The following is a 14387-nucleotide window of genomic DNA, read 5'->3' on the forward strand; positions in this document are numbered from 1 at the left end:
TTTGTTTGTCACAATGTGTGTGTGGGAGGTGCTACTGACAAATAGTGGGTAGAGGCTGGAAACGCTGCTAAACATTCTGTATTGCATAGTACAGCTTTCCTTGTCCCCCCAAACAAAAAATGATCCGGCCCCAAATGTCAATAGTGGCATGGTTGAGGGTCACCGGCCTGACTCAATTGGAGGAGCATGCGACTCTTGATATCTGAGTTATGAGTTCAAGCCCCATGTTGGTTGTAGAGATTACAAAAAAAAAAAAAAAAAAAAAAAAAAAAAAAAAAAAAAAAAATTAATAAACTTAAAAAGAAAGAAAGAAAGAAAAAAATAGTGCCCTGGTTGAGAAACCATGATTACAAAAATAATCTCTTCTAGGATATTCTCCCACAGATCATGTGATTATAGTGGGGGTTGTGACTAGGATCTGTGACCTTGCTGGTTCAATCAGATTTTTCCAAGTTGAACTCGGGAAAGAAAGCCTTCTTGGAGGTGGAAAAATGTGATCCTGAGATAATTGTAGCCATGTTCCTGCCACAAGGAGAAAGCTGGTCTATGGAGAGAGAAAAAATGAGACAGAGAGCTATGCGCATGTCATCCGGCATACTTTCCCTTTATTGGCATTTTTTTTTTTTTTTTCCTCCTATGAGCTTAATGGGGGAATGCAGTTTCCTGCTTCCATAAAGTTGAGGGCCTGTGATTAGGTTCTACCACTCAGAACCAACCATGGGAGATTGATTCAGGAGAGGGTAACTTTATCAGGGCTGGGCCAGGCCTGCCATCCTCAGTTCCCCTTGGCTACTAAACACTGTGTATGGTTGCAAGGCAACTGTGTATCTTATAGGAAAATCGTGGACCAAGTAGCAGGCTAATGATAGTGGCAGAAAAAAGAAATCATTCAGAGCTTAAAGATTAGAGCCATGTGGTTTGGGAAAGGGAAAGGTAATGTGCTGTGGTGTCACAGTGGTATTGTTGGATCGATCTGGCAGGGTCTCACCCTAAATAGAAAAAATACCATTACCACGAATCCAGGCATGTCTCCCATGAAACCTGGGGAGATTTGAGAAGTCACCTCTGCCCAGACATCCCTCAAATTGATGTCTGCTGGTATGTTTTGCTGATGACATGTCCTTTACATTATTTTACTGTAACTGCCAAACTTATGCAGCAGCATGCCTATTTTTGCTAAGGCTCCAACTCACTGTTAATAAAAGAAAAACCACTCTGTTTAGTACAGTTGTGAAAATTTTAATATAGGGTATTAGTGGCTTCACCAACTGCTAGAAAAACAGCAGCACAGATCAGGGAAACTACCACTGAATAGCTGTGTCTGAAGTGCCAAAGACAGTAGGGATTCTCAAGAGATGGCCAGGAAGTGACAGCAATCCTCAGAAAGTCCACTAACTGTCCTGTTCTTCAGCTTTCTACTGGGAGCCACTGGTTCACCAGACCTTTTCAGGAACTTGTTGGGAATTTCCTGTCTGGCCCATGCCTCTGAGTGCAACTCTCACCTCTACTGCCTTCCAAATATTGGCAAATGCTTCTCATTGACAAATGCTAGCAAGGGATTCTGGGAAATGTAGTTCCAGGCTTCTCATCCACAGTGGATAAGGGGACCTTGTAAAGAGGTGTGGATGGTGCCCCACACTCCAGTAGTGTGTGTGGTGTGACCACTTTAGCAAGGTAAGCACAGAAAGATTCCACAAAATCCACCTTTTAGAGTTCTTGGTAGAATAGGGTGGAGAGATCTAAGCTTTCAGAGGCAATAGATCTGAGCTTCTTACAGATTTGTCTCATGCATGGAGAGTTTACCAGCGGTAGCTTCTCCACTGGAGAAGTTGGCAGTGTGATTTGGGCATTGTCCAGCCTGCATGCCCACCAAGGATCAATTCTTAATCCTGCCAGACATTGTGCCAAGGTACCTAAAATCCTTTAATAATTTTTTTCTTTCTGGGGTGCCTGGGTGGATTAGTTGGTTAAGCATCCAACTCTTGGTTTTGGCAGGTCATGACCTCATGGTTTATGAGATGGAGCCCCATGATGGGCTCTGGGCTGACAGTATGGAGCCTTCTTGGGATTCTCTGTCTCCCTCTCTCTGTCTCTCATAATAAATAAATAAACTGTAAAAACAATTATTTTTTCTTGCTTATGATAGTCAGAATGGGTTCTATTGTTTACAGTTAAAAATCCTGCCAGACACCTTAAAAAAAAATTCTCTCTTTTTTACCTAAGCTAGCTTGAGTTGGGTTCTGTCACTTGAAACTAAGAGAGTCCTGATGTAAACAGCTTTGTTAATTTGGGCTGAGAGTAAGAAGCTAGTGGAGGGGAAAAAAATTAAATATAGGTAAGAGTAAGACCCTAATTCTGGAGAATGAACCTTAAGCCTCAGATTGGAAAAAGATCCTCTCACTCTCGGAGCGAGAAAGGAAGTAAGAAAGAGTGTGGACACATGAGTTTGTAGGAGAAGGTTGAGAATTCAGGACAAGTAGCCTTGTTAAGTAGGAATTAAGGCCATCTACTGGGAGAAAGGGGAAGGTTAGGATCTTAAAGAGAACAGTGAAAGACTAAAATCAGTATCAGGAGAAAACTGAGCAGGAGCATATTTAAAGAGTTGCTAAGAAATGCTGAGGGTCCCACTGAGACTGATGACCCCAAATTTGCTGCAGGGCCAATCTGTGGTATGATTGGTTGTGTCCAGTGACACTCAGCAGCCCATACATCGGGGCAGGTGATGGTAGGATCAGGTCAGCGCGACACATGAGGACGGTAGGCTGGACTGAGGAGGGTGGGAATAATGACAAGATGGTGGCTGTTATGATTCCTGATAGGCCAGGGGTTGGGCAGAGAAGACAGTGGAAGCAGGAGGAAGATTGGGAGGCTGGGTGAAAAGAGAGGAACTAGAAGTTTGCATGATGTCAGAGAGTAATAGGAGATGTGGCTGGGGTGGTGAGAGAATGTGGAGGACAGGAGGAAGCTACCAGCAAGGGGGAATCAATCAGATTGGAAGATTTTAAAGGAGAAGTGTCCAGGGTGTGAGGGTGACAATTACAGCATCCTTCAGATGGTGAATTCTCTTTATCCCCTTTCCCTCTTTATCCCCTTTCTCAGGCAAAATCCCTCTTCAGTTGTTCTTCCCTATATATCCTTTCTCATCTTATCCAAGTAGTAAGATTGCATAAAGGGGAAAAAAAGGAATACTGTAGTTCCACCCATCACATGCCTCAATCCTCGTTAGGCTGACTTCCGGGATGGACACATACCCACCCCACAAAGGCTTTCCTTGTAAGAGCCTGTTTCCTATTCTCTGACCTCTGCCTGAATGTTAATGGGATTCTGCTGTGTCATCTCATTTATTCTGTTGGATTGAGTGCTCTAACTGGATAGATCCTGTGTATCTGTTTTGTTGTTGTTGTTGTTGTTGTTGTTGTTTTTAATCACTGTATACTCACTATGCCAGGGTCTGACACAATAAATCTGTTGAATAAAGAAAAGCCCCAGATAAACCATAAACTGACCCCAGGTGTGGGGAGCACGCTGGGGTGGGGGTGGGGTCAGTGCTGAGAAATTAGCTTTTGATAGGAAAGGCCTGTAGCAGTGGGGCAACGGATTCATAGGGACTTAATTTTGGTTTTTGAGTGGGATGGGTGGGGACTGAATCATCAGCATGGAAGATGAGGGTGGGGTTTAGTGGTGAGAGTTTTTGGCAGAATGAGGGATGAGAAATTGAAACCAGTCTTCCTGTTATTTTTAGGCATTAAATAAATGATCTCATCTCATCCTATCCACCACCCCAAATTAGGAAAAATCAAATCGTTTTCCAAGGTCACAAACTAATAAGATCACAAAACAAAACCTTACCCGCCCAAGGATGAGTCCTCTCCAGAATTCAGAATCCTTGTCTGAGAATATTATCTATTCTTTTGACAAAATTCTCTTACAAGGTTTCCTTTTGATTTTTTTTTCAATCTTCCTCATCATTCTGAATATCAATGGTTTGCAGTTAATAGCAACCATTGTTAAACATAAAAACCCCACACCACAATGGATTCATTCATCCATTCACTCACCCTTTCACAATATTCAATGTTCAGCTACTAAGTGCTGGGCGCTCTGCTAGGCGCTGGGGGTTCAGCAATGAAAGAGAAAAAGAGAGACAGGATACTTGTACTTTTATAAGTAGGCTGAGTATTTTTACTGCTTGTTATTGCTAACAGCTCTGAAGATTTCAATCTAGCTTAAAACATTCTGTCTGAAAGATTCCTACGACAATCTTTTTTACCTATTTATCCAAGACCTACATTCCCATCTCCTGGTAAGGAAGTTGATTTGCATCTTACTGGGTAAATAAAAATATTGTTTTGAATAAATAGAGTGGAAGGACATCTAAAGCTAAGAATCTCCTGAGGAATCTCTGCTTGTATTCTCTGGTGAGCACATGAATCTCAATAAGGGGAGATTAGAGTCCTCTAATAATATAGCACAGTTGGCTCAGGAAAAGGTTCTGAAAGTAAATCTGGACTTATTTTCCCTAAGGATACTACACACACTTTAAATATAAAGGGCAAGGATGAGTGAGGAGCCACTGGAATGCTCTCTGCATTCCAGGATCACAGCTGGAATGCCAAAGTGATGAGGCAAACAGGGCAAAATCTACAGAGGAGTGTGGCCTCACCTCCACTCCTCACCCAAAAATGCTCATGGATGGATGCGCTGAGGCCAGGTAGGTGGCTTGAACTAAATTCCAAGTGGTGCTTCTGGAGTCCTTGGCACCATCAGACGGGGACTGTGGGGGCTTGCATGTCAAGAGACTAGGTTAGCTGTATGTCAGTGGGGGCCACTGACAGAAGACTCTGGATGAGGAAGAATGGGGGACAGAAGGGAAATGGCACCAGGAATCATCAGGTTGGCCCCCAAAAGTTGGGGCCTGCCAGACCTGATAAGACAGGCCTTGCTGCAGTAGAGCAGTGGCACCAAAGGAGGTTAATTTTGCTTTCATTAGGAGGGTGGAGGCTGAATCATCAGAATAGGAGCTGAGAATTATAAAGTTTTGGGAAGGAGGAAGGAACATGAGGAATGAAACCAATCTTTCAAACCAGTTGTTAGACATTTTCACAAAGTAGCTCATTTAATGCTAACTACCACTTTATTTTTTTTTAAGAGTATTTATTTATTTTGAGAGAGAGAGAGAGAGAGAGAGAGAGAGATGGCATGAGTGGGGGAGGGACAGAGAGAGAAAGAGAGAGAAGGAGAGAGAGAGAATCCCAAGTAGGCTCCCCACTGCCAGTGTGGAGCTGGAGCTGGGAGCCCAACATGGGGCTCAAACCTACAAACCATGAGATCATGACCTGAGCCAAAATCAAGAGTCAGATACCCAACTGACTGAGTCACCCAGGTGCTCCCCCTAACCAGCACTTTAGATAAGGAAAGCTAAGTTCACACACCTGCTGCAAAGCACAGTGGGGATTTGAACCCAGGTCTCTCTGACCTCAGGGGGTGTGTTCTTTCCAGCTCTTGTCTGAGAGGCAGGACATTCCTGCTTTCCCTTTGTATCCCCTACTTTACCCCTCAGGCATTCTCTTTTTTCTTTCTGCCTATTGCAAATTCACATTCCTTTCTCTCTTTCTTCTTTAAATAATTACAGTTTGCAACAGCTATATTTATTAAACAAAATTAATTTTAAAAGTAGAGTAGTTGAAACTTTTATAGTCTTTAAAACACAAGACTCCCACTCTTCTAAAATTAGGAAAAACTTGTACTTACTTGTGCAAAGCCGATTACCCATTTGTTCTCTCTTTATCAATCATTATATTTAAGAGTAACAGTAGGTCAATGGATATATGATCAAAACACTAGAGTTGAGAGATGCAGAAACTGCAACACACAGAAGCTCAGTGACTTGTTTACAATAAATTGGCTAGTTCCTGAGTGATCCAAATAATTGAGGACAAGAGTGAAAGCGGGAAAATCCCGAGTTTACAAATAAATTGAGTTTCAAATGTTCGTTTGTAAATCAGTTATTTGACATTTGGTATATTTCCCCAATGAAAAGAAAATTTTAGGTAGGAATGCAACATGATTATCTCATCAGAAAATAGCTGGCATCTATTATTTGTATTCAAGAACAGTATAGCAAACAACCCCAAATTATTATGCAATACTTAAATTTAACACAACATAAAGACAATACACTGAGTGAGAAGGATTTTGATTCTAAATGCATGAAAGAGAAAACTTAGGAAGATGAGAGAGTTCACTGAACCATCTGGTAGAGATTCTGAGGTTGACTTTTGGACACTGATCAGGGACTTTTGGAAATGAATGATAGAAACTTGTTCTTAAGAGAGAGTAAAGGAAATTTCTTGAGTGCCCATTATTTATAATACCCAGGAGTTAAAAAAAATCAGTCATTCAAAATTCATCAGTTAAATATACCATTCAAAGCAGCATCTAAGTGGCAGTTTCTCTTTATGCACTTTTCACTCCATGCACAAAAAGGTACTTTCCTTCTTTTGGTTTGCTGTACACCTGACCAGATCATCCTTTCTTTCTCAATTCTTCATTGCCTGGTAAAATATCCTCCCTCAAAGCCTAATTCAAATGTCACATCCATTTTTAAAATCCCTTGGGAAAATATTAGCTGTCCCTCCATTGAAACCAGTTGCATTTTGATTGCATTTCTTTCATAAAATACAGTGTGTCTCCTGTTTTCGTTTTTGGGTGCTCAGTAAATAGTTGTCAAATACAATTAAATTCTAATAATTCAGATTTCTTCTCAAGATGTGCCTTCAGACTGCCTTTGCAAAATAGTGTTCCCCACACCCCCGGTCCCTAGCCCTGCTTTATTTTCTTTATAGCATGTATCATACTTGACATAATAGATATTTGTTTATTTTCTGTCTCTTCCACCCAGTGTATGACCTACTTTGTTTCATTTACTACATCATCCTTTCCTCAGCATCAAGACCTGTGCCTGGTCCAGAGCAGGAGTTGAATAAATTGATGTGACTGGAAGTAAAAGGAATATCAACTGGCATATATCAAGACTCTGGATCTAATAATTGATTATTTCTATCACTATTTAGCTGTAGGACACTGGGCATTAACCCACGCTGGGCATTTCCCTATAAAATCAATAAGATCTGATGGAATTTCATTACTTTGAGAGTAGGAAGTGAGACAGGGAATGTGGAAGTTGAGTTCAAGGGTCTCCTGGGTGGCTTAGTTGGTTCAGCATCTGACTCTTGGTTTTGGCTCATGTCAGGATCTTGCAGTTTCTGAGTTCGAGCCCTGCATGGGATTCTGGGCTGATGGTGCTGAGCCTGCTTGGGATTCCCTCTCTCCCTCTCTCTTTGCCCCTCCCCCACTCATGTTCTCTCTCCCTCTTTCTAAATAAATAAATAATTTGATATTAAAAAAAAAGAAATGGAGTTCAAGTAGATGTGTATGGGAAAAAGAATGCTGGAGGCAAAAGGCAGAGAGAAAGCAAAGAGCGTGTGAGGAGGGAGAGATGCAGAGAAAGGGCTGCCTTCAGGTGCATGGGCCTGTCAAGAATGCTGTGGGGGGGGGGGGGAAGAATTCTGAGGGGACTGGAGGCCACATAGAGATGTTGGGCTGGTTGAAAAGAGGCTCCCAGAGAAGAGGGAAGGCAAGCTGAAAGGGGACGGTATGTGTATGTTGCAAGCTCCACACACTTTTCAGTTTTGCCTTTCTATCCAGTAAACAACCACTCTGCTGGGACTTCATCAGGGCCTATTAAACATGTGGCTTAGCAGGTGAAAGCAAATGAGATGCTCGTTTTGTTTTTTATTAATAATTTTTTTGAAGCTTATTTTTATTTTGAGAGAGAGAGAGAGCACGTGCGCAAGTGGGGGAGGGGCAGAGAGACAGGGAGACATAATCCCAAACAGGCTCTGGTCTATCAGCACAGAGCCCACCCGATGCAGGGCTCGAACTCACAAACCATGAGATCTTGACCTGAGCAGAAATGAGAGTCGGATGCTTCAGTGACCAGGCCACCCGGGGGTGCCAGCTAATGAGATGTTCTATACAAGAATCATATTTGTTCTCCATTTAATTTGACAAGACCTCTTCTTTATTCCCCAAAGCGGACTAGATTCTAATCTCTTATCCTGAATCTCCACAGCACTGCTCTTCTCATCTGAGAATATCTCATGCAGTCTAGTGTTGCAAGGTTGTCCTCTTGCCTCTCCTCCCCCACACCAGGAAGTCTATGAAGGGCACTGTCTATCTTTGCTTTTTCTGTACCAGCCTAGTACAATATCTTGCAGTCAATCTCTGTTTGTGTGTCTCTCTCATGTACTTACAGATTTTATGTTGAACGAATACAGAGTATAGTTGAAATTTAAGTTTTGGTAAAGTTCTAGGCTGGTTTGTAAAATAGGAACTGATCCAAGCAGAGGTTTTGAAATTTCCTACATAAGCTACCAAAGAGGCACCTACATTCAAGCTATATACATTATCTAGGAAGCAACCACTGACACTTTTTGTTTGCTTGTTTGTTTACTTAAAAACAAATTTGGGAAAGGGCTCTCAAAACTTCACTCTTATTCTATACCATGGTCAAAGACCCACTGTCCTTGGCCGCAGTGACTTTCTCGCCTTGCAAAAAGTGGACTCGGCCACGCTGTCTGAGCAGCTCTGTGAGGCCACGGAGAGAAGAAAGGTCCCAGCGACCCCCAAACAAGAGCCTGGGTCAGAGTCCTCAAGCCCTTCCCGCGCGCGAACACAGGGCGGTCCAGCGGCCCTTGGGAAGCCCGCCTCCTGCGGCTTCCAACGCAGCTGCAGCCCGGCCCCACCCGGTGTGCGAGGACTGGGACGAGTGGCGCCCCACGCAGGCGCAGTGAGGCCGGGGAAGGGGTGGGCCCGGTCCCCGTGGCAGGCGGCGGGCGGGGCGGGGCGGGGCAGGGCGGGTGGTGTTTCCGTTGCTTGGAGTTGGGCTGCGAGCAGCTGCTTGGAGCCTACTGCGCTTGCATCCCTGCCCTGCCTTGCGCGCCGCCGCCCCGCGCTCCGCGGCTTTCCCGGAGGTTCGGAGCACTTGGGTCCCTCTGTCACGCTTGGGTGAGTGCTCGCCCAGCCGGAGTGGGGGCTCCGTCCGGAGAGGGGGGCTGCGGGGAGGGCCGGTCTGCGGCTCGCTGAACCCTCCGTGCCTCTCTTCTCTTGCAGGTTTGCATCACCTTTTCCTGACCTGAGCAGTCGCCATGGCACAGGTAGGGCCTTGCGCCCCCGCGCAGCGCGCGCATTTGCCAACTTCGTAAGCTGTGTCAAGGGAGTTGTAGAATTCGTCTGGAAGCCAAAAAAGTTTAGGAGAAAGCGAAATCTGCCTGGGGGAAATCTGGGACACCTTTCCTGTTTCCTCTCTCTCGTTGCTTCCCCCCGACCCCTTCGCTGTGCCCCGGCTTATTCCGCGGAGTGCCCGCCGGAACCTGCTCGGTAGCCGCCGGTGGGGCGCTGCCGCGGGTGACGTGGCCGGATTTGGGTGCACTCCCTTTTCGTGAGTGAGTGTGTAAAAGTGCGCCCTCCCAAATCCAAAGAACCGCTAAAATTAGAACCAGAGCAGGAACCAGCGCGTAGCGGTCATGTGAGCCCAACGCCTTTCTTTCCTTGTCTTTCTTTTCCTGCCTCCCTCCCTTCCCTTCATTTTTTTTTCTTCCTTTCCTTCTTTCCTTTCCTCCCCTTTCCGTTCCCTGCCGTTTCCTGTATTATAATACAGTGAGTGGGCCTTGGTGTTTTTCCAGTAGAACTCTAGTGAGCTTTTTCCAGTTGCTCAACCCAATTTTATTGTTAGTTGTAGGTAGGATTTTTTTTTTTCATGCAAAAGATTAAACAGAAGAGGTGCTTTTCTTAAGGAACTCGTGGAACGAGTTCTGATTTGAATTTGCCTTGGGATTGTTTCAGAACTCGATTTCCTAGTATTATTAGCCTTTTTTTTTTTTCCTGTTCTTAACATTTATCAAAATTGCAGGGAAGGGGCGCCTGGATGGCTAAGAGGTTGAGCATCCGACTCCTGCTCAGCTCGGGTCATGATCTCAGGGGATGGTGACTTGCAGACTCATGTGGGGCTCTCTGCTGTCAGTGGGAGCAGGCTTCCTATCCTGTCTCCTCCTCTCTGCCCTTCCCCTGTTCTTGTTCTCTCTCTCTCAAAAATAAGTACACATTAAACAAGTGTAGGAAAGAAAAAAAATAGTTTAATTTGTATAGCAGACTTTAAAAGATTGACAATCTTTTGTGAATAAAAATCGACAATTTTTTTTGTGAATAAAATATCAGTGCTAACAACTCCACCCCAAAACTAATTTTACAGATCTCAACAATCTAACTGGCTTGTCAGAGTCCAGATCCCTTTTTTTTTTCAAACATTTTTTTAAACAAGTGTTTGCTCAGACAAAGCCCTCTCTTTATACTCTTCATTTATTAAAAAACAAAAACAAAAACTCTTATCAAAATTGAATAAGGTTTCACGGTTCTTTCCAAGAGAAAAATGGGAGGATTATGATGACTTGGTAACTTTATTAATTTATACAGTGCTTCCATTCTTACTTCCTCTATTACACTTAAGGGATATTACAATAAACTGAGTCTCCTGTTACTTCAAGTGGAAACTTTGGTTTAGGTTCTTCCCCGCATAAAGGATACTTTTATGTGGAACTAACTTTCCTTCATTGAGAATTATTTTTCTTATCTTGATATTGTTGGTGTGGTGATGTAAATGGCGATGAAACAAGCATCAAAGAATAATTCCCTTTATACTTGCTCATTCGGCTGTTTCTTGAATCTCTTTTGTAAGTTTACCCCGTGATGTCTGAAGTTTTTCAATCAATTCCTTTAAAATTGTTTTTTTAATGTTTATTTATTTTTGAGAAAGGGACAGAGTGTGAGCGGGGGAGGGGCAGAGAGAGGGAGATACAGAATCAGAAGCAGGCTCCAGGCTCTGAGCTGTCGGTAGAGCCTGAGGTGGAGCTCCAACCCACGGACCAGACCAGGAGATCATGACCTGAGCTGAAGTCGGACTCTCAACTGACTGAGCCATCCAGGCACCCCTCAATCAATTCCTTTTAATTATGTAGATTCCAGGTAGCATAAAGGAACACATTTTTCCAATTTTGGACATTAATAATTTAAAATAATGAAAAGTATAAAAGCTGCTATACATATATAATCTGGGAGAATGGTGGTTTATATTACAAAATTATGTGCATGATCTCTATCACAGTATAACACCAGGACTGTTTTCTGTCAAAACACAGTTTTTGGTCATCGTAAAAGTTATAAGTAGTGTTAAGAAAGCTACAGTGTTGAATTTTGCACTTACTTTGTTATTAGTTATCCTTGGAAACCATGGAAGTAAAGCATTTTGTTAAAATGTTTACTACTAGGATAACGTTTTGTTGTCTTTATACTTCTATTTGATGGTGTGCAGAATGCCCACAATAAGGAATTGCACTTTTACTGTCAAAAAAAATTCCCTTGGACCCCAGTGTAATTGTAGGAAGGCTGAAGTAGCTTCAGTGTTAGGTTTCAAACGGTTTCTATGGTAGTAGTTTCGTTGCCTTGTGGTTATGGGAGCCAGAGACCTCCACTCCGTGGCCATCTGTAGAGTAGTGAAATGAGGTGCCTGAGACAGAGGTGTACATTTCAGTAATTTAAAATGTATGGTTAAATATTGTTTCTTATTTATTGAGGAATTAAAATGTCGCCGCCAACAGCAGTTATTCTTCATGTTTATAAGCTGTACCTTCCATACTAGTGTTTTTGTCTTTGTTTGACCTTGGGACCACCTCCTTACCAATCAGAGTTTACAGAGATCCAGGAAATCAATTTTATAGGTAACTTCTGGGTATGACTGTCCTGCTAAGAATTTAATGAGAAAGCATTGATTAATCTTTGATAGATAATTGGAGTTTCTTTTTTTCTATAAATAAATATTAGGAATACTTTATACTCTTGTGTATATTTATATTAATATTTTTATATCAATGAAAAATTTTAGTTAAATTTTACCCTGATGATGTCAGTCTAGGGGGACAAAGCCATGACAACTATTGTGAACTACATAAAAAGTGATTTAGGGGCACCTGGGTGGCTCAGTGGGTTGGGCGTCTGACTTCGGCTCAGGTCATGATCTCACCGCTCGTGAGTTCGAATCTTGGGTCAGGCTCTGTGCTGATAGCTCAGAGCCTGGAGCCTGCTTCCAATTCTGTGTCTCCCTCTCTCTCTGCTCCTCTCCCACTCACACTCTGTCTCTTTCTCTCAAAAATAAATAAACATTAAAAAAATTTTAAAAAAGTGATTTATATTGTCTTGTTGGGTGAATACATTCAGAGCTGGTGGTGTTTGTGGGATAACCACCACTTGAGCTCTGCCCTTCTCTCTCTGGTCCTAGTCCTCATCCACTAGCATTGAAACATGTGGGAGTCTACCAACTGATTGTTACTATGGAGAGAAGGAGTCTAACATGAGGCTTCCCAGGCTTTCTTAAAGGTAACACATTGATTAACTGTATCTTCTCCATGACATACAAGAAAAATCTGAATTACAAATGTACCTGCATGTAAAGAGTTCCTGGACCATATATATATATATATATTTTATCTTTGAAATCATTCATTTGAAGGGCTTTGGATTTATATGGCTTAAAACCACAACTTCCATGTTTAGAATAAACCTTGCTAACTAGTAAATTTTTTATGATTATTGGACCACTAACATTTTTCTATGCTAAATTTGGGTATAAGCTAGCTCAAGATATTTACTAAGGAATGGCCAAAGAGCTGTTAATTGCCTGAGTTATTTATATATAGTAAAATATTTTTTGAATCCTTTCATCTTTGCAATGGTCAGCTTGTGATTATATAAATGTGAATTTTTATTTAGATTTTAGGGTTATTTCCTCAATCTGACTTAACCATATCTTGGGGTGGGTTTCTTAAACTGGACGCTGACCTATTTCTTATTGCTTAACTTGCTCATGCAGGTTTTTAAAATATTACTATTTAGCTACAGCCAAATTATTTCACAGATATTCTAATTTATTTTAGGTACTTAAAAGTACATTCTGTACTTCTATATTCTTTGGTTTCAAAAAATCAAGAGTTGGATGTATTTCAAAGATGAATGATCCATTTAATACATTTTAATTCAATTTAAGTCTTTTATATCTCTAATTTTCTTTATGAGAATGCAACTTTAAAAATACAGATTTTGGCCAATCTGAACTTAGCTTTATTTATAATGTTAATAAAGAATTAATTTAGAGCAGCAGGCATGCCATGAAGCAAAATCAGGCTACATAATTTTTCACTAGAGACTTCATGAACATCAGAGTTCTCTCTCCTATACATATTTAAATTGTGCAAGGTTTGATTATAATTTTTTTTTGTTTGAAATCATTGTACTGTGACAATTTATAAAGAACAGCAGGATCAATGTAAATAAATAGATTTGAGATGAGTTTCATGCTAGAGGGGTCGATCAGATATTGATTGCATCTTTTCCACCATTCATCTTAAAATCAAATCTGTCTGTAGTGATCCCTCTTGGGATCCTAGGTCAGGATTACCTGTTTACTTATGACCTGTAATGCTCTGGGTTAGTGTCTCAGTTCCTGATTCCTTTGTCTGAGAGCGCAATCTTGTTTACATTTTGCATGCTGAGAAAGAACTAGATCCAAAACTGCGTGGCTGCTTTGCAAGCCACTGAGCCATTCATTGGGATTCAGCAAACCTTAATTCCCTTATCTAGATCTGGTACCCCTTGGCTATAGGTGGCAAGCTAGTGACAGTTAGGCAATCTGTGGTAGAAATATAAATATAAATATATATTTATATAAATTTATTTATTTATATAAATTTAAATATAAATTCAATATTATATTCAATATAAATTTATATAAATTAAAATAACCTGAATACTATTCTAAAACTTCACAAACACATTAGTTGATCTTTTATAAAAACTTGTGCTCCTAAGGCCTTTGTTTTAAGTGGTTTTTTTTTGGACCCAGCCTTTCAATTCAGTAGTTTATATAATATGTAAACCTATATATAATTGATTTATTGAAAATTAATACATATTGCAGTTGGTATCATTTCTTTGAACACCTGTTCCTAACTGTTCTCTTTACTTCCTATTCATGCATGCATTCATGAACGTATGAAAGTTTTGAGTTCCCACTACGTGCCAGGTATCGTTAGACATGGGAATTAAAGAGGAAATGGAACGAAAGTTTAGTGAAATAACAGATGCATTGCCAAGTCCATTGTTTGCATTATTTAGTGCTCATAATACTATTTCAGATATAAGTATTACTATTTCACAGAAGAGAAAAATGAGGTTACCTAGCTAGCATTAGTCAGATGGGACAAGGAGGAAAGGCATTA

The 14387-nt window shown here is 41.4% G+C and overlaps 1 protein-coding gene across 1 annotated transcript in view; it reads left to right on the forward strand.

The window, feature by feature from the left end:
* The first annotated feature begins 8907 nt into the window (after window positions 1-8907).
* Window positions 8908-14387, forward strand: part of ANXA5 (annexin A5) — a 30335-nt gene continuing 24855 nt past the window's right edge. Inside the window, exons 1-2 of the mRNA XM_047856233.1 lie at window positions 8908-9069; window positions 9175-9218. Of these exons, the coding sequence (XP_047712189.1) occupies window positions 9210-9218 (9 nt within the window). The 5' untranslated portion in view covers window positions 8908-9069; window positions 9175-9209. The remainder of the gene's footprint in view (window positions 9070-9174; window positions 9219-14387) is intronic.

This window comes from Prionailurus viverrinus, chromosome B1 (genome assembly GCF_022837055.1).
Source record: "Prionailurus viverrinus isolate Anna chromosome B1, UM_Priviv_1.0, whole genome shotgun sequence".
NCBI lineage: Eukaryota > Metazoa > Chordata > Mammalia > Carnivora > Felidae > Prionailurus > Prionailurus viverrinus.